The sequence below is a fragment of the Macaca fascicularis genome, chromosome 3 (genome assembly GCF_037993035.2).
Source record: "Macaca fascicularis isolate 582-1 chromosome 3, T2T-MFA8v1.1".
Lineage (NCBI taxonomy): Eukaryota > Metazoa > Chordata > Mammalia > Primates > Cercopithecidae > Macaca > Macaca fascicularis.
The window spans coordinates 46,764,190-46,783,323 of NC_088377.1; the positions used below are offsets into that span (position 1 = coordinate 46,764,190).

General features: G+C 56.6%; 1 protein-coding gene across 14 annotated transcripts in view; it reads right to left on the minus strand.

Moving 5' to 3' along the window:
• The window catches only part of TECPR1 (tectonin beta-propeller repeat containing 1), a 42,287-nt gene that overhangs the window by 3,345 nt on the left and 19,808 nt on the right, over nucleotides 1-19,134 (minus strand). For 8 of the 14 annotated variants that reach the window (XM_074034437.1, XM_074034434.1, XM_065541682.1 and 5 more), the window contains 14 exons: nucleotides 18,522-18,667; nucleotides 14,683-15,173; nucleotides 14,089-14,234; nucleotides 13,050-13,205; nucleotides 12,619-12,768; nucleotides 12,361-12,518; nucleotides 10,438-10,565; nucleotides 9,410-9,512; nucleotides 6,400-6,496; nucleotides 6,195-6,274; nucleotides 5,057-5,113; nucleotides 4,407-4,587; nucleotides 3,807-3,942; nucleotides 3,104-3,196 (listed from right to left, as the gene is read on the minus strand). In XM_074034437.1, the coding sequence (XP_073890538.1) occupies nucleotides 3,104-3,196; nucleotides 3,807-3,942; nucleotides 4,407-4,587; nucleotides 5,057-5,113; nucleotides 6,195-6,274; nucleotides 6,400-6,496; nucleotides 9,410-9,512; nucleotides 10,438-10,565; nucleotides 12,361-12,518; nucleotides 12,619-12,768; nucleotides 13,050-13,205; nucleotides 14,089-14,234; nucleotides 14,683-15,173; nucleotides 18,522-18,667 (2,122 nt within the window). Of the gene's footprint in view, nucleotides 1-3,103; nucleotides 3,197-3,806; nucleotides 3,943-4,406; nucleotides 4,588-5,056; nucleotides 5,114-6,194; nucleotides 6,275-6,399; nucleotides 6,497-9,409; nucleotides 9,513-10,437; nucleotides 10,566-12,360; nucleotides 12,519-12,618; nucleotides 12,769-13,049; nucleotides 13,206-14,088; nucleotides 14,235-14,682; nucleotides 15,174-18,521; nucleotides 18,668-19,134 lie in introns of those variants that run through there. The other 6 variants (XM_074034439.1, XM_074034438.1, XM_065541681.1 and 3 more) reach the window with 4 other exon arrangements.

Here is a 19,134-nt window from a genome sequence, read left to right on the forward strand (position 1 = left end):
TATGGAACCCAAAGAGCCTGAATGTCCAAAGCAATTCTAACCAAAGAGAATGAATCTGGAGGCATCACAATACTGGACTTTAAATTATACTACAAGCCTATGGTAACAAAAACAGTATGGTGCTGCTATAAAAACAGACACATAGCCCACCCCCCGCCAATGTATTATACACCAGTTGATACCTAAGTAGTTTTTGGGGATGATATATTACTTACACATTTTCTATGTAGTAAATAGGTATGTGTATGTGCGTGGGTGTGTATCTGATTACTTTGTTGGAGTGATTCGTATGGTTTGGAACTGTTTGGGCCAAGTTTATGCAAAAATCTACATTTTTGAGTAAACTCCCCATGACTAGAGTAAGTTTCCCCAGTATTTGAGAATTCTTCACTTCCCAAAGCTGTACAAACATCAGATAATCAGTATTTGTAAGGATCGATAATGTAACTTATAATGAAATTGCTTTCTCAGTTATTAACGTTAACTGGATCGTCTTCATGTAGCCTTATAACTCATTTGTGCTATTCCATTTTCCTCTGTTCCTTTTATTTTCACTTCCCTTATAATGTTAGTCTCTTTGTACTGATTTCTGAAGAGTTCATTTATGATTAGAGAGGATAACATTTTGTCTAGAATTGCAAATATGTTTTTTCTCATTCATGTTATTGTGGTGTTTTATTTTTTTGGTTATACAGAAGTTGTAAATTGAAATGTAATCTTGTTCTGTTTTATGAAAAAAAAAAATAGACACATAGACCAATGGGACAGAAGAGAGAACCAAGAAATAAAGCCAGATATCTACAACCCACTGATCTTTGAGAAAGCGTACAAAAGCAGAAATTGGGGAAAGGACAGTTTATCCAATCAGTGGTGCTGGGAAAACTGGAAGTTGCATGTACAATAATGAAACTGGATCTGTCTCTCTCACCGTGTTAAAAAATCAACTCAAGATGAATCAAGGACTTACATCTAGACCTAAAACCATAAAAATTCTACAAGAAAACCTAGGAAAAGCTATTCAAGGGCTTTGCCTCGGCAAAGAATTTCTGACTAAGATCCCAAAAGCAAACGCAACAAAAAGAAACATACATAAAGGAGTCCTAATTAAACTAAAAAGCTTCTGCAGAGCAAAAGGAGTAATCATCAGAGTAAAGAGACATCCCACAGGATGGGAGAAAATATTTGCAAACTATGCAACTGACAAAGGACTAATAACCAGAATCTAGAAGGAGTCAAACAAACCAGCACACACACACACACACAAAACCAATAATCCCATCCAAAAGTGGTCAAATGACATGAATAGACATTTCTCAAAAGAAGACATGCGGCTGGGCGCGGTGGCTCACATCTTTAATCCCAGCACTTTGGGAGGCTGAGGCGGGCGGATCACCTGAGGTCGAGAGTTCGAGACCAGCCTGACCAACACAGAGAAACCCCGTCTCTACTAAAATACAAAATTAGCCGGGTGTGGTGACATATGGCTGTAATCCCAGCTACTTGGGAGGCTGAGGCAGGAGAATCGCTTGAACCCAGGAGGCAGAGGTTGCAGTGAGCCGAGATTGCATCCACTGCTTTCCAGCCTGGCAACAAGAGCAGAACTCTGTCTCAAAGAAAAAAAAAAAAAGAAGATATACAAATGACCAACAAACATATGAAAAAATGCTCAATACCACTAATCATCCGAGAAATGCAAATCCAAACCACACTGAGATATTAATACCATTCGATTTCTGCAAGACTGGCCATTATTATAAAGTCAAAAAACAACAGAGCCAGGCGTGGTGGCTCATGCCTGTAATCCCAGCACTTAGGGAGGCAGAGGTGGGCAGATCACCTGAGGTCAGGAGTTAGAGACCAGCCTGCCCAACATGGTGAAACCCCGTCTCTACTAAAAATACAAAAAAATTAGCTGGGCATGGTGGCGGGCACCTGTAATCCCAGCTACTTGGGAGTCTGAGGCAGGAGAATCGCTTGAACCTGGGAGGTGGAGGTTGCAGTGAGCCGAGATCACACCACTGCACTCTAGCTTGGGCAACAAGAGTGAAACTCCATCTCAAAAAAAAAAGATTTTTTTAATGGTACATTTTATTTTTTATTTTTTAATTTTAATTTTATTTTATTTTTTGAGACAGAGTCTTGCTCTGTCACCCAGGCTGGAGTGCAGTGGCATGTCTTGGCTCACTGCAATCTCCTCCTCCCAGGTTCAAGTGATTCTCTTGCCTCAGCCTCCTGAGTAGCTGGGACTACAGGCACTTTGGGAGGCTGGCACTTACGCGCCACCACACTTAGCTAATTTTTGTGTTTTTAGTAGAGATGGGTTTCACTAAGTTGGCCAGGGTGGTCTCAAACTCCTGACCTCAAGTGATCTGCCCACCTCGGGCTCCCAAAGTGCTGGGATTACAGGCATGAGCACTGTGCCCGGCTAATGGTACATTTTAAAATAACTGAAAGAGGGCCAGGTGTGGTAGCTCACGCCTGTAATCCCAGCACTTTGGGAGACCGACGTGGGTGGGTCACCTGAGGTCAGGAGTTCAAGTCCAGCCTGGCCAATATGGTGAAACCCCGCCTCTACTAAAAATATAAAAATTAGCCAGGTGTGGTGGCCTGTGTCTGTAATCCTAGCTACTTGGGAGGCTGAGGCAGGAGAATCGCTTGAACCCAGTAGGTGGAGGTTGCAGTGAGCGGAGATCGCACCACTGCACTCCAGCCTGAGAGACAAGAGCGAAACTCCATCTCAAAAAATAATAATAATAATAATAATAACTAAAAGAGTATAATTGGATTGTTTGTAACATAAAGGCTTGAGGGGATGGATACTCCCTTTCCTCTGCTGTGATTATTATGTATGGCATGCCATATTATGTATCAAAACATCTCATGTACCCCATAATATATACACCCACTCTGTACTCACAAAAATTATTTTTTTTTTTTTTTTGAGACAGTCTCACTGTGTCATGCAGCCCACGTTGGCCAGGCTGGTCTCGAACTCCTGACCTCAGGTGATCTGCTGGCCTCAGCCTCCCAAAGCGCTGAGATTACAGGTGTGCGCCACCATGCCCAGTCAAAACATTAAAAATTTTAAAAAAGAGCAACTTGCCATTCTCATCCAGGGCATACACCGACGTCTGCCCCACGGACACCTGCTTCAGCCTCTGTCTTGGCGGGGATGGGATGTGGTACCAGCAGTCACCTGAGAAGGGGAGGCTGACTCAGGCACACGGCCACCTCCTGCTTATGTGGGCCAGGTGGGGCTGAGGGCCTCGGTCCCCAGCTGCCTCTCAGATGTGGAGCCTGGTGTCAGCTGTGGGCCACACAGAGCTGAGCCGTGCGCTGCCATCCACCCAGCACCATGCCTGGAGCTCTGGAAGCCGTGGCGGGCTCTGATGGACTCATCTCACCAGCGCAACACAAAGGCTTCCAGGGCAGCTCACGGTGGAGACCCAGCCTCAGGGGCTGGCCCCCTAACCCATCCCCGTGTAGAGGGCAGCTGAGTACCAGTGTCCCCGTGTTGGATACTGGACATCTGGAGAAAAACAAGCCAGCACAGGCCGTCCTCCCAGACGGCCACTAGAGTGGTCACTGTGGAGTAGACCCTGCAGGGCCAAGACACAGGGGCCACCGTGGGAAGGGCCAGGCAGGCCTGGCTCCGGCTGCCCCATCGCCAGGGTGACCACCTCCCAGTCAGTCCCAGAGTGGGGGGACACGGCTTCTGGGGGACCCTGGCCCAGAGGGGATGTTTGGCAAACGTCAGCTTGGACGGAAGGTGAGCACTGCAGGGGCTCCTGGGGCGCGGCACTCACCGGCCGGCTGCGAGGGGTACACGGAGCCCCGGTAGAAGGCGGAGCCGTCCCTTGCCACGGCCCACACCTGGTAGCAGGCCCCGATGGAGATGGAGGCGAAGGGCTGGTCAGTGCCAACGTGCAGCCAGGAGGAGCCCTGGGGACGGTGAGGAGGGGTGCTGAGATCACCAGAGCCCCCACCCCCAGGGCCCCACCTCCAGGCCCAGCAGAAATGGGCCTAGCGGTTGGGCAGCACGGGTGGCTGGGGGACAGCCGGGAATCACACAGCCCCACCCAGACTGATCTCGGTGCTTGTTGAAATCCTGGGCGTATCTCATCCTCCTGCGAGCAGGGAAAGCGCCCCTGTGGGCGTGTGCACCTCACCGCAGTGCTGACCACCAAGGACCAGGTGCCAAAGAACCACGGTGTCCCCTGGGCCCACCTCTGTCACCCCCGCCCCACTGGCCTCATTCCTGGGCCAACTGCCCCAGGGCACAGGGACCCACTCGGACCACAGGCAGTGTCCACTGGTCCTAGGGGCTTGTCCTGAGCAGGGTCCCAGCCCAGCTGGACTCCAGAGGAAGGTCCTCATTGCAGGAAGAATCTGGCCCCAGCACTCACCGCGGGGTTGAGCGCCGACACGCCCAGGCGGCACAGCACATCCCCCTTGTCACTGATGGCCCAGAGGGCAATGCTGTGCCCGCTCCGCTCGGCATCCGGGCTCTCCGGGATGATGGACACGTCCCTGAGGGTGATGGGGGGCACCTCCAGCCAGGGCCCGCTGGTCACCAGCTTGCATTTTCTGTACAGTGGAGAGCGGACACAGCCCGGGGACCCCAAGGTGACTGCCAGGCTCCAGGGCCTCCCCCACTGGAGCCAGGAGGAGGAAAGCAGTCAACCCCAGGGTGGGTGGAAAGAGGGGCCCAGAGGTGGCCTCCTCCCCACCCCCACCCCACCCCACCCCATCCCCACCCCCAGCCAGGTGGCGTTCTCTGTCCAGCTTACAGGTGGAGCGTGCCAGTGACATTTCTCTTATTTGTTCATGAAAACAAACTCTTCTGAAACCAGAGAGCACTGCGAGCCTGCGGGCATTTCCTGGGCTGACATTTACTTAGATTCAGCTTCCCTCTTCACCCTACTCCCCACTGCTTCTTCCCCTGGGACTGAGGTCAGAGGCCAGATGTGGCCCGGGGTGCGGGGAACCAGAGCTCCCTCAGGGCTGGCTCCTCCAGGAGCCTGTCTGTGACAGTCACCCTGCAGCCCTGCCTCACCTGGCCCAGCACCTCCTCCTCACAAAATCCTTCATCGTTTTGGACCCATGGTATGAGCTGCAAGGAGGAAGAAGATGAAATCAGGGCCACTTCGTGGAAGTTTCTGGAAAGGGACCGTGCACGTCAACATTCTTGTTCTACCCGTTACAGGGCATGGGGACTGGGTGGAAGCCATGGACGGGGTTCAGAGGAGGAGGTGTCACCACGCGTGGCTCTTGGGAGACGCTTCCTGGCTGCCCCGGCAGGGTCAGGGCTGAGTGCAGCCCCAGGGACCTGCAGGGAGGGCCTCCCGGGGGTTGGGGCCTCCCAGGGGCTGAAGGCTCCCTGGGGAAGGGGGTCCGGTCCTCTCTGGGGCTGGAGCATAGCAGTCACCTGTCAGGGGTCAGGCTAAGAGGACTCAGCCCTCCCCTCCCCAGGCCCCGTCAGAGCCCTTTTGGGGAGCAAGAGCTCTCGGTCAGGATGAGGCCCGAGGCTGAGGGGAGGGTGGTCCAGGAGGCCTGGCTGTGGCCGACGGGATGGTCCTGGTCTGCTCAGAAGCCACCTGGCTCTGGCCCCAGCTCAGGCTGTCCTGACTGCATCTTCCAACAGGCTGAGGCTGTGCCATGAAGGGTCTGCACACACCGTGCACCTGCGCCACCAGGGTCCAGGGCCTCGGGACGGGGACTGCATCTCTCTGAGGGGCCCACACTGCCCTTTCAACTGACATCTTGTGTTGAACCCCCATCACTCAGGGCCTGGCTCAAAGCCCCCAAGAGCTGACCCTGCGAAGGCGGTCGAGGCCACTCGCCCTCCTCAAGCCCCTCAGTCTGGTGCCCCGGGTGCCACCATCTGACCCTCCCAGAGCCCGTGCCTGGCACAGCAGGGATGAACGTGGCATGGGGGAGCCATGGCGCTCCTACCCGTGCCATGCACAGAGGCCAGAGGTGCCATGTGTGCCGGGAACAGTCTCCTGGGTCCCTCCCAGCCCCTCCGCTGGCCCCTCCCCCTCCAGTAGCAGGGCTGGCACCAGGGATCTGCTCCTTGGCCAGGTCTAGGGGGCAGGGTTCAACCTGGAAGAGTAGTGAGGACGGAGGCCACACACTCCAGGGCCCTGACACTCAGGACCTGGCCCGAAGGCCCTGTGCAGGGAGAGGCTTACGCAGGGAAGTCGCTGGCGTACTGCCACCCCTCCTGGTCCGTGCCCCCCGGGACGCTGAAATCCACGAACCAGTCGGAAACCTGGGAGGAGTGGGTCAGTGAGGATGGGAACCCCCAAATCCAGATGGCAGTCAGAACACTAGAGGAGGGGCGAGGAGGGGTGGGAGGGCGGATTCCCAACCCCCCAGGGGGCAGCGGGGCCTCACCCAGGCCCACTGCAGGGACGGGGGTTTCGTGCCAGCCTTGGTGCACTCCTGCAGCCCCGAGGCATCGCTCCACATGTACCGGTCCGTAGGCAGACCCCTGCGACAGGACAACAGGGCGGGTGACGAGGGAGACTGGGGAACCAACCGGCTCACTCAGACACCCCCATAACACCCCTGGTGGCAGCACCACACGGAAGCACCGAGCTCCAGTCTCAGAGCCAGCCGCCTCCAGACGCTCGCACTCCTAAGAGGTGACAGCCCGCTGGGCGCGGCGGCTCATGCCTGTAATCCCAGCACTTTGGGAGGCTGAGGCGGGGGAATCACCTGAGGTCAGGAGTTCGACACCAGCCTTGTCAACACGGTGAAACCCCGTCTCCACTAAAATATAAAAAATTAGCCAGGCATGGTGGTGGATGCCTGTAATCCCAGCTACTTTGGAGGCTGAGGCAGGGGAATCGCTTGAACCCGGGAGGCAGAGGGTGCAGTGAGCCAAGATTGCACCACTGCACTCCAGCCTGGCAATAGAGCAAGACTTCGTCTCAAAAAAAAAAAAAAAAAAGTGGGGGTGGGGGGAAATGCATAGAGAAGAGTTTCTTTCTCCTACCCCCCTCCCCCTCCCCTCCCCCTTCCCTCCCCTCCCCTCCCTTTCCTTCCCTTCCTTCCACAGCTATCGCTCTGTCACCCAGGCTGGAGTGCAGGGGTATGATCATAGCTCATTGCAGACTTGAATTCCTGGGCTCAAGTGATCCTCCCACCTCAGCCTCCTGAGTAGCTGGCACTACAGACACGTGCCACCACACCTGGCTAGTTTATTTTTAAATGTCCTGTAGAGATGGAGTCTTGCTTTGTTGCCCAGGCTGATGTCACCTCCCAAAGCACAGGGATGACAGGTGTGAGTCATCACACATGGCCACATTTCTCTTGTTCAAACCATGTGGTCTGTGGTACTTTGTTAGTGTCACAACAAGACACTCGAGTAGCGGGAAGCAGCACATGGGGCAGTTTTGTGGGGGCGGCTGTGAGGCTGAGATGCCTGGAGAGCACAGCTGGGGCACGCATTTGTGATGACCAGCTGTGGCCCTTTCGGGCCTCTCTGAGACAAATGTGGGTGCACAGCCCTGCCCTGTCCTCCGTAAGGACTGAGGAGGACGTGAGGAGGGGGTGGAGATCCAAGTGTGTTGGCAGGCTGTGTGGACAATGCCCACAGTCGAGGCGGAGGTGTTCAGGATGGAAATATTTTGGCAATGTGTGTCAACCGCCTTGGAAAATCTCAAATCCCCTGATTCACTGGGGTAAACACACAGACACACAAATATTTACACACAAGGACATCCTTTAAACGGTTCCATAGGACGCTGAAAAGGTCACTTATGGTCGAGACATCCAAGGCTGAGTAAAGTCAGATACACTGGGTCCACCCCGGGTACGGAATGGTGAGGCCATGGAGCCACCTCCCTGTGCCTGGCCTCATCTGCCCCCAACACACAGGATGGTCGGAAGGCCACACCCCACATGCTAATCGCAGTTGCTGTCTTTGGCTGGTGAGATTAGAGTCGTCAGAGAGTTTGTTGTTTCTATGACTGTTTATTTCATCAATTTGGAAAAGGTAGAAGCGGAGGCCGGGTGTAGTGGCTCACACCTGACGCCTGTAATCTCAACACTTTGGGAGGCTGAGGCGGATCTCGGGAGTTCAGGAGTTGGAGACCAGCCTGACCAACATGGTGAAATCCTGTCTCTACTAAAAATACAAAAATTAGCCAGGTATGGTGGCGGGCGCCTGTAATCCCAACTACTCGGGAGGCTGAGGTAGGAGAATCGCTTGAACCCGGGAGGCAAGGGCTGCAGTGAGCCAAGATCAAGCCACTGCACTCCAGCCTGGGCGACAGAGTGAGACTGTCTCAAAAAACAAAACAAAACAAAACAAAAACAAAGAAAACCAGGAGAGGAAATGAACTGCATTTCTTTAGACAGCCTCAAAAAGGTAAAAAAAAAAATGAAATTTAAAACTTGGAATATGCCACTTATAATAGTGTCCAAAAATATGAAATACCATCTAATAAAAGCTCCAGTATAGAAAAGTACAGGCCAGGCACAGTGGCGCACACCTGTAATCCCAGCACTTTGGGAGGCTGAGGTGGGGGGATCATGAGGTCAGGAGTTCGAGACCAGCCGGACCAATATGGTGAAACCCCGTCTCTACTAAAAACACGAAAATTAGCCCATCATGGTGGAACGCACCTGTAATCTAAGCTATTTGTTAGTCTGAGGCAGGAGAATTGCTTGAACCCGGGAGGCAGAGCTTGCAGTGAGCCAAGATCATGCCACTGTACTCCAGCCTGGGCAACAGGGTGAGACTCTGTCTCAGAAAAAAAAAAAAAAAGAAAAATTACAAAACCTTTCTTTCTTCTATCTCTGGTGCTTGAATCAGGAACAGAATCTCATTAAGAAGGAATTCCATACATGTATTGGAGGTAGAAACTTTGTCAATATAGTTAGAGACTTTCGGCCAGGCGCGGTGGCTCACGCCTGTAACCCCAGCACTTTGGGAGGCCAAGGTGGGCAGATCACTTGAGGTCAAGAGTTCAAGACCAATCTGGTCAACATGGTGAAACCCCATCTCTACTAACAATACAAAAAATTAGCCAGGCATGGTGCCAGGCGCCTGTAATTGCAGCCATTCGGGAGGCTGAGGCAGGAGAATTGCCTGAATCCAAGAGGCGGAGGTTGCAGTGAGCCGAGATCATGCCACTGCACTCCAGCCTGGGTGACAGAGAGAGACTCTGTCTCAAAAAAACGAAACCAAACCAAACCAAAACAAAACAAAACACCAAAAAACAAGATTCAAGGAAAAAGAAATCTCAGTGAGCGATAAGATCCGGTTAGTTTCCTGCTGGGGGCCTGACGCCAGGCTCTACTGGACTGTACGCTACGGTGGATGCTGCTGTCCTGGTTTTGCCAGGACTAAGGACTGTGCCAGGCAGCATCCTGGCTGGGCACTTGTGCCACTTACCTGCTGGTGTAGCCTGTGACAGGGTTCCAGCGCTGGTTCTCATAGATGTGAACACACTTCACGTCTGACTGCGTGTAGATGTTACTGGTGCTGCTGGCCAGGCCTGCGGGGAGAGGTGGCTGCTGGGACCGAGGCCACATGGGCTCTGCTTGGGACTCTGGCGTTCCGTCTGAAGCATAGATTCCCAGAGAGGCCGGGGATGGGCTGGAGCCAGGTCAGCGGAGAGGGGCAAACAGGCCTGTTGAGCTTATCTCACGGGGCGGCCTGCCTTGGTTTCTCGCCTCCGGGCCTGTGATTATTCTGGGATTGCGCAACCTTGATGAACACAGCCCACTGTGCATCAAACCTCCCATCCACACCCCTGCAGCACCTCTTCCCACCTTGCCCTCCCACTTAGCACCAGGGAGGCCTGAGGCCCACCCAGCTCACTCTGTGTTACCAAAGGCACCTGGGACCGTCAACGTAACGTCCGTGAGCCCCGGCTCCCTCACTTGTGACATGAAGACAGAGGCCATTCCTGCCTCACACACAGGGAAGCTGCAAAGCCTGCTCAGATACGCGTTCCTGGCACGTCAAGGGACCACAGTTCTCTGGGGTTAGCTGCTCCCCCATGAGGCATGTGGGCTGTGGCCTGGAACGCCCCGTTTCAGTGCCGTTTCTGCCTTCGTTTTCCAGTAGGAACAGAGGGACCCTGGCCTAGAAATCGGGGGTCCACAGAAGTTCAGCGAGTGCCTACCCTGAAGGAAAAGCCCACCTAACACCCTGAAAATGAGGGGCCGGACACGCTGCGGGGCCTTGGCCGCTGCCTCTCTGGAACCTTCGAGGCCCTCAGCTCGGGGGGGGGGGGTACTGGCAGGGACCATCCTGGGTGGAGGCTGGCAGTGGTGAAGGTCACCTGTCAATCAGCTGTTAGCCGAGTGTGAACACTGGGACAGTAGCCCTGGCCTTGGGCAGGGAACCCAGGCGGGGACTAGAGGGAAGAACGCCCAGGAAGGCTCCGGGCGGGGGGGCCCGCGGGCTGCCCTCACCTTGGAAGCAGCCACCTCCATAGCCACCTGTGTACACCCAGGCCGTGTGGTCATAGCCGATGCCCCACACCACGCCCTGGCTGTTGGCCTCCACCATCCGCAGGTGGCCTCCTATCTGCCGCCAGAACCTGGAAGGATGGGAGAGGGCAGGAGGAAACCCCTCAGGCCCCACCTGCCAACCCTGCCTGGCCGCCCTTTTGTTCCATGGCCTCCCGTGGTTCTGGGATTTTCCCAGCCCTCCTCAGTCTCCAAGCACAGACCGTCCACCCTGCCTGACCTCCATGTTCATATTAATCAACGCTGAAGAGATTCAGCCCACGAGAGGTGCAGGGTCTTGGCACTGGGGCTGTGCAGGTCAGACCCCTCCACGGGCTGGGAGTCTTCTGGAACCCACCCACCTCATCCCCACGGTGACACGGAGCGGATGAGGCCAGAGGCGTGTTTCACAGGGCCCCTTGGGGTCTGGGACCTGGGGGAACGGGCTGGCCACGGTGGCAGGTGCAGCCAGGCTTGAATGTCACAGAGCAGAGCCAGACGTGACGTCTAATCCTCTGCATGAGTGACAGCACAGCCCTTGGGCTTCCAGGGTGTCAGCAGGAGGCAGCACCACCACAGCATGGCTTCCTGGACGGGCAGAGTGCAGGCTGCAGCTGGTGCAGGTCAGCCTCCTGTGGCCGAGGCCCCGTCACTGTCACTGTCACCAGAGGCGGTCAGAATCCTCCGACAGGATATTGCTATCCTCTCCTGCAGCCAGGGCTTCTGGCTCACTATGTCCCCAGCCCCAGTGCCCACAGGTCATGAAGCCCAGGACCTCGTCGTTTTGGGGACACCCTCTGGGGCAGCCTCTCTGTCCCACAGGGGACAGAATCATAGCCCCCATGTCCGCTGCTGGGTCCTCCTCCTCAGGACTCAGCTCAGATCCCCCCAGGGAAACTCGTTCCCCTTTTGCGGCTTTTTTTTTTTTTCTGAGACAGGGTCTCACTGTGTTGCCCAGGCTGGAGTGCCATGGTGTGGGGTGTGATCACACCCCACTGCAGCCTAGAACTCCTGGGCTCAAGTGATCCTCCCACCTCAGCCCTGCGAGTAGCTGGGACCACAGGTGCATGACACCGTGACTTGCTAATTTTTTGACTTTTTTTTTTTTTGGTAGCGATGAGTCTGGCTATGTTGCCCAGGCTGGTCTTGAACTTCTGACCTCAAGTGATCCTCCTATCTCAGCCTCCCAAAGTGATGACATTGCAAGTGTGAGCCAACCTGCCTAGCCCCACCCTGTGGCTGTCAATGTCCCCAACAGAACAATGCCTCCTAGGCTTGTGCGTCCAGCCCTGCCCTCACCCCACTCCAGCCTGGCTACCCCGGGTCCCCCAGGTCCCGTCTCCACCGGCACTTCCCAGTGCCAAACACCAAGTCCTCTCTCCGCCCACGCCCGCTGGACTTCAAACCCCACCAGCTCTGCCTGGACCACGCCCCCAAACTCTCCTCCCCCAGCGGTTCTCTCCTCTCTGCCCCCAGGCCCCGGGCGGCCCCTGCAGCAGGGCCTTAGCTGGAGCTGGAGGCGGCTGAGCACCGGGTCTGTGCCCTGGACAGGTGGAGAGATGTGGCTGCTTTGCCAGGGCCTGGAAGCCCCCTGGGGTGCAGAACTGCGCCCCTCACCCACACTCCACATTCCTCCCGAAGCTCAGAGGCTCCTGGGCGGCACTGACCCACCCTGGGCCCGGTGGGGCTTCTGGTTCCCCCTCTTGGGGTCTTTGGACAGGCCCAGGGGACTTGGGCCTGGGAACCAGTGGCTGTGCTTCTGGCTGGTCAGCGAGAAGCTTGGCCCTGCGTGGACTCCAGTCTTCTGGACCCCCCTTCTGTAACCACGAGCTCTGGGTGAGGCCAGGCCCCAGGCCCCAGGCCCCACCCGGAGTGCAGCCCACTCACATCTGGTCGCAGGGCAGGGGGTGCTCATGGGCCTCCAGGTCCGGGCTGGGCTCGCTCACGAAGATGTCCCCCTTGCAGGTGATGGACCAGATGGCCTGCGGGGACGGGCGGCCCTGCACCTTTCGGCTCTCGCAGCAGGACAGGCTGAGCAGGGCGAGCTGGCGTGGCACAACGCTGGTCACTGCCGAGCAGGCCAGGCCAGGTCGCCCCACCACGGCTGTCCCTCTCCCCGGCCCGAGGGGACCATCGCCCACTCACCCAGTCATTCATGTCCTGCTCGGTGGCGGCAGCCAGACGCACCGGCCACCTCTGCCGTGTCCGCTCGGGGGTGTACAGGGCAAAGGAGTGCTTGGTCTCGTTCAGCACTGGGACCAGCGCCACCACCTCGTTCAGGAATATGTGGGCGTACTGTTCACAGAGCAGGCGCCCGGCAGGGCTGTCACCCAGGGCAGGAGGCCTCTGGAGGGCGACCCTCACTGTGCTTCACCCTGGGACCCTGCCCTCGGACACCCTCTCTCCTGGCACCCCTGGCCCTGGCCCCTCCCCTGGGTACCCCCAGCTCTGACCCCTCCCTTGGTACTTCATTTCTTTACCCCCTTCCCTGGGTACCCCCATTTCTGTACCCCTCCTCTGGCACCCCAGCCCTGTGTCCCCTCCCTGGCCCCATCTTCCATGGGACCTGCGGGCACCTTCTTTTCCTCGTGGACCACGTAGTAGATGAAGAGGATGCTGTCCCGGGCGCCGTCGTGCCCTGTGAACTGCTCCAGGGCCACGCGCACGTCCACCCACTTGTGGGGCTTCCAGTCGCACCACCACTGCAGTGCCCCGGTCTTCACCCACACTGACTGCGCAGGCCGGGGCAGAGGACACCGTCACAGGCAGGCCCGGGGTGCAAGCGGAGGGGGGCGGGGCCGGGGGTGCCCAGAGGAGGAGGCAGGGCTGGGGTAGGGCCCACCCGGCACTCCCAGCTCTCAGCCCAGCTCCCCCCAGGCTGATGACAACGGTGACGCTGCTGGACACCCGACAGGTGCAGGTTGAAAGCCAGGGCTGTTCGGTACAACCTCCCCTCTCGAAAACAGCCGGGCAGTGGGCACTACCACCCCGCCCTCTGCATGGGGAAACAGGCTCGGGAGGTTCCGTGCCCGGCCTGGTGTCACACAGTGAGCCAGCGGCGAGCTAGAACCCAAACCACAGCCTGCTTGTGTCCAGCGGCCCTTGGAATGAGGAGGGTCACATGCTGTGTGACTTCCCTGTCACCCCCACACTTGACTGTGAGCCTCTGAGGGCCGGGCTCTGCCACAGGACAGCGGGGCGGTAGCAGGGTTGGTCCAGAGGTGGGGTCTCTGGCCGCCCTCTGTGCTAACTCCTTGCAATCACACACTGCACCCCTGGGCGCCCGGGGTTCCCTCCAGCAGGGAGAGGATGCCGTGGTTCCCCTCCCTGGCCACCCTCCCCTCCCCACCCACCACCCTCTGAGGTTGCTGTTGTCTCTGGGTCCCCAGGGCCTCCAATGAGCCCGGAACACAGTGGGGCCCGAACCAAAGTCTTCAGGATGGACGAAGGAACCCTGAGCTCCTTTCTCTATGCCTGCATCTGCGTGGGAGACGGATGGACAGCGGGATGGAAGCATCCATCTGTTTCTCTCAGAGCTGGTACACAGCAGGCGCTCAATGAATGATTGTTGGAAAAAAAAAAAAAAAACGCGTGCGCGGCCACCGGGGTGCCCACCTGCTCCACAGCCTGCTCGTAGTGTCTGAAGTTCTCCAGCTCCCGCTTGGTCCTTTCTGTGAGCTGCTGGAAGATCTGCTTCCTCCAGGCGGCGGTCTGGGCCGGCGTGATGGACAGGGACAGCGTCTGCACCGAGGGAGACAGGCCTGTGGGGCAGGCAGAGCCTCAGGGCCGGGGCACCGTCCTGCCCACAGCTGGGCAGGAAGCCACGGCGCTCCCCTCCACCAAATCAGCCCTTTCTACGTCAAAAGCTACACTCTCTGTTAAGCCTCCTTCCACCCTTCGCCCTGATGGACAAGTTGCTCTCCCCCAGTAATTCAGCCTGGAAAGCGGCCAGCACTGCTAGCACAGGGGATGGGCTGCAGACAGGGGAGGAGGCATTGGCCACTGTGCTTCCAGGTCCTGATGGCCTCAGGCTGGTCTCTGGAGGCCACAGAGGAGCCCAACGTCTGGCTCAGGGCTGCTGAGCACAATGAGGCATCGAGGGAGGACAGCAGGCCTGCCCGAGCCCCCCAACCCCAGCCTCCTCCCACACCCCACACCCCCAGGGCACCTGGCCATGTGGATGCCCCCAGGCCCTGCGGGAGCCCTTACCTGCTTGGACAGTGAACCACCTGGGCATGGCACATGCCTCCACCACGCAGCCGCCTCCCGACACCCAGGCCCACAGCGGGTGGTCGTCCACCCCGTACGGCTCCTCCAAGCCCAGCGGGAGGAGCCCCAGTGAGGAGAGGCTGGTGGTCTCGGGGAAGCCAGCGGCCGAGTGGCTGGGCACTTTCTTGGGCTCCTTGAGGTCAATATTGGTCCAGGGCAGCTCGGCCGGCGTGGGGGCCGGGCCGGGGTGTGTGTCGGGTCCGGCCGCCCTGCTGCCCTCAGCTGGGCAGGCATCCTCCGTGGTATCTTCTGCAGTCCTGCCAGCCCCTGGGCCCGAGGCTGAGCTCCCCGTGGGATACTTGGAATCGTCTAGAGGCTCTGCAGGGAGAGGCTGGCCAGGCCCCGGTCTCTCGACTTCTGAGGAGGCATCGGTGTCGCTGGGGGCAGATTCGCCACTGCCCCTCACCTCGTCACCGAAGAAGCAGCCGGCACTAGGGACAAATCAGGGCAGACCCGTCACTCCCTTGCAGGGGAACAGGTGCTATCAGGCAGGCCCGGTTCCAGCGTGCTCCACCATGACTGCCTGTGGAACCTTGGGCAAGTCAGAACCTCTCTGAACTGTCTCTTCCTCTGTGCAAGACATACATCAGCACCTGCTTCCAGAAAGCTGACGCCTGGAGCACCCTGCAGACCAATCACATCGACATATCTGAGGGTGAAGATCTGGAATTAGTATTGCTTTTTTTTTTTTAATTTTTTGAGACGGAGTCTCACTGTCGCCCAGGCTGCGGTGCGGTGGTGCAAACTTGGCTCACTGCAACCTCCGCCTCCCAGGTTCAAGAGATTCTCCTACCTCTGCCTCCTGAGTAGCTGACAGATTACAGGCATGCACCACCACGCCTGGCTGATTTTTGTATTTTTAGTAGAGATGGGGTTTCACCATGTTGGCGAGGCTGGTCTTGATCTCCTGACCTCAAGTGATCCGCTGACCTCAAGTGATCCGCTGGCCTTAGTCTTCCAAAGTGTTGGGATTACAGGCTTGAGCCACCATGCCTGACCATAAACCCTTTTTCTTTTTCTTTTTTTTTTTGAGACGGAGTCTCGCTCTGTCACCCAGGCTGGAGTACAGTGGCCGGATCTCAGCTCACTGCAAGCTCTGCCTCCCGGGTTTACGCCATTCTCCTGCCTCAGCCTCCTGAGTAGCTGGGACTACAGGCGCCCGCCACCTCGCCTGGCTAGTTTTTTGTATTTTTTTAGTAGAGACGGGGTTTCACCATGTTAGCCAGGATGGTCTCGATCTCCTGACCTCTTGATCCGCCCGTCTCGGCCTCCCAAAGTGCTGGGATTACAGGCTTGAGCCACCGTGCCCGGCCAACCTTTTTTTCTTTAAAAAAGACCCAGCCTCAGGATTCCCTTATAGCAACACAAAATGGACTAAAACATGTGTTTTCATCCACTGGAAAGCGGCCACTACTGCTAGCACATGGGAAGAGGCATTGGCCACTGTGCTTCCAGGTCCTGACAGCCTCAGGCTGGTCTCTGGAGGCCACAGAGGAGCCCAGCATCTGGCTACAGTGGATGTGCTGGCTCACATGGCAGTTCTGGGTTTCACGTCTTGAGGAATTGCTAAATTGTTCTCCACAGTGGCTGTACCATTTCACATTCCTACCGGCAGTGTAGGACGGTTCCAATTTCTCCATGTTCTCACTAGCATTTGTTATTGTTTATTTGTTTTTTTTGAGACAGAGTCTTTCTCTGTCACCCAGGCTGGAGGGTAGTGAAGTGATCATAGCTCATTGCAGCCTCGACCTCCTGGGCTCATGGGATCCTCCCACTTCTGCCTCGTCTACAGGCACATACCACTACACCCAGATAATTTTTTAAAAATATTCTTGCAGAGATGGGGTCTCACTATGTTGTCTAGGCTGACCTTGAATTCCTGGGCTCAAGCGACCCTCCCGCTTTGGCTTCCCAAAGTGCTGGGATCGCAGGTGTAAGCTACTGCACCCAGCCTTGCCTTTCTTCCATTGACTTTTCACTCTCTTGATAATGTCCTTTGATTCACAAAAGTTTTTAATTTTGATGAAGTCCAATTTATCTGTATTTCCTCATTGCCTGGGCTTTTGGTGTCATGTCTAAGAAGCCACTGCTAACCTCAAAGTTATAAAGATTTGGCATCTGTAGTTTTTGAAGCTTCTTAGCTGATTCTCATGTACTTTCTAGTTTAAGAACTACCAGTTGGGTCCGGGCGCAGTGGCTCACACCCAGCACTTCGGGAGGCCAAGGTGGGCAGATCACAAGGTTAGGAGATCGAGATCATCCTGGCTAACACGGTGAAACCCCATCTCTACTAAAAATACAAAAAATTAGCTGGGCGTAGTGACGGGCGCCTGTAGTCCCAGCTACTTGGGAGGCTGAGGCAGGAGAATGGCGTGAACCCAGGAGGCAGAGCTTGCAGCGAGCTGAGATCACGCCACGGCACTCCAGCCTGGGCGACAGAGCGAGACTCCGTCTCAAAACAAAAAAACAAAAAAAACAAACAATAAAAAGAACTACCAGTTGGCCGGGTGTGGTGGCTCACGCCTGTAATCCCAGCACTTTGGGAGACAGAGGTGGGAGGGTCACTTGAGGTCAGGAGTTCAAGACCAGCCTGGCCAACATAGTGAAACTCTCTCTCTACTAAAAATACAAGAATTAGCCAGGTGTGGTGGTGAACACCTGTAATCCCAGCTACTTGGGAGGCTGAGGTGGGAGGATCACTTGGGCCCAGGAGTTTGAGGCTGCAGTGAGCCATGATCACGCCACTGCACTCTAGCCTGGATGACACAGTGAGACTGTCTCAAAACAAAACAAAACAAAACAAACAAAACGCCACCTACCATCTGAGCAGACTAAACCCTCAGGTGACACATGAGCAAACGCCTGCCCTGGTCATCTTCCCTGACCCTCTGGGCTGACAGCACAGCAGGGTGGTAACCACCAGGCTCAGGGCACAGAGGGGTGTGGACCAGGGGCTGGGGAGGGTCACAGCTACAGGTGGGAACGTGGACGGCTGCAGAGCCCGGGCCCTGAGCGCCATCTCCATCCACGCCCATGATGTGAACATTCCCACTGCAGAGCTGAGCTGTCCCCAGCTCATCCACAGAGTCGCCTGCCTGTGCTCGCACGGCCAGTGGGCAGAGCTAGGGCTTGTCCACGCTCTTACGGCCAGTGGGCAGAGCTAGGGCTTGTCCACGCTCTTTAGACCTACGGACCCCCAGGTGCGGCCCCGGAACTGCAGCAGCATCACCCAGGGGCTGGTGAGAAATACTAAGTCTCAAACAGAAACTCGGGGTGAGACCCGGAGATCAGAGTCTGAACAAACCCTCCAGGTAACCCCGGTGCCTGAGTCTGAGACCACTGCTGCAGGCTAGGCAGAGCCCCTCTGTCCCGTCCTTGTTTACCCTGGACAGAGGGGTCTTTACTTCTTTCCCAGAGAACTGTTTCTGCCCCAGATCTTCAGCCTTTGGACCCAATGGGGTAACCCAGATCAGGGTCGAGCCTCACCTCCATCATGACGGCCCAGCCTTACCCTGCTCCCAGTGCCACCACCAGCAGCCCAGAGTGCGTCCAACACCTCCAGCAGCCACCCCGGGCTGCCCCCAGGACCCCCTCTCTGTAGGACCGAGGCAGGAGGGCTTCGGCTCTTGTGGCTCTTGTGAGTGAAGACCCATTTTCTCCTGCCTGGGACAAGTCCCGGGACCCAGTGGGGCGGGTGGCAGACTCTTCTGGACGTGACCACCTAGGCTCAGAGAGCCCGTCCCAGCCTGGCTCCTGCACAGCCTGCCGTCCCTGGTCACCTGAGGAGACTAGACGAGCTGCCGGAGTGTGACCGGTCACACTCTCGGGCCACAACGATGGCCTTCCAGGTCTTCCCGCTGAGCTCGCTGGGGGTGACGCCCTGCCGGAAGTACACAGTTCGGTCCTCACAGCCAATGCCCCACACCTGGAAGAGAGAGGCTCTGTTGTGACGAAGCTGGGCGCAGGCCCGGGGGCTCCTCTCGCTTCCTGGGGTTGCAAAATGCAGGCAGGGTCCTCCATATGCAAGTGTGTGTGGGCTGGGAAGGTCCATGGTGGGGCTGTGTGGTGGGCACAGAAGTCAAATGCTAGAAGGGGGCTCAGGAGAAGCTGCAACCTGGTCCCATCTCCCTGTCCTCAGGCAGAGCTGGGGTTTCAAGGTGACTAGGTCCAGGCAAAGTGGCGGGGCTGGGGGACACTCTATTAGGAAGTAAGGTTCACCTGCCTCCCTGTCTTGCGTGTGCCCTCTGGTGGGAAGCAGATGCCCCAGTGAACCCAGAAGTGGTCCTGGTTTTGTTGTTTTTGTTTTTGTTGTTGAGACAGAGTGTTGCTCTGTTGCCCAGGCTGGAGTGCAATGGCGCAATCTCGGCTCACTGAAACCACTCTGCCTCCAGG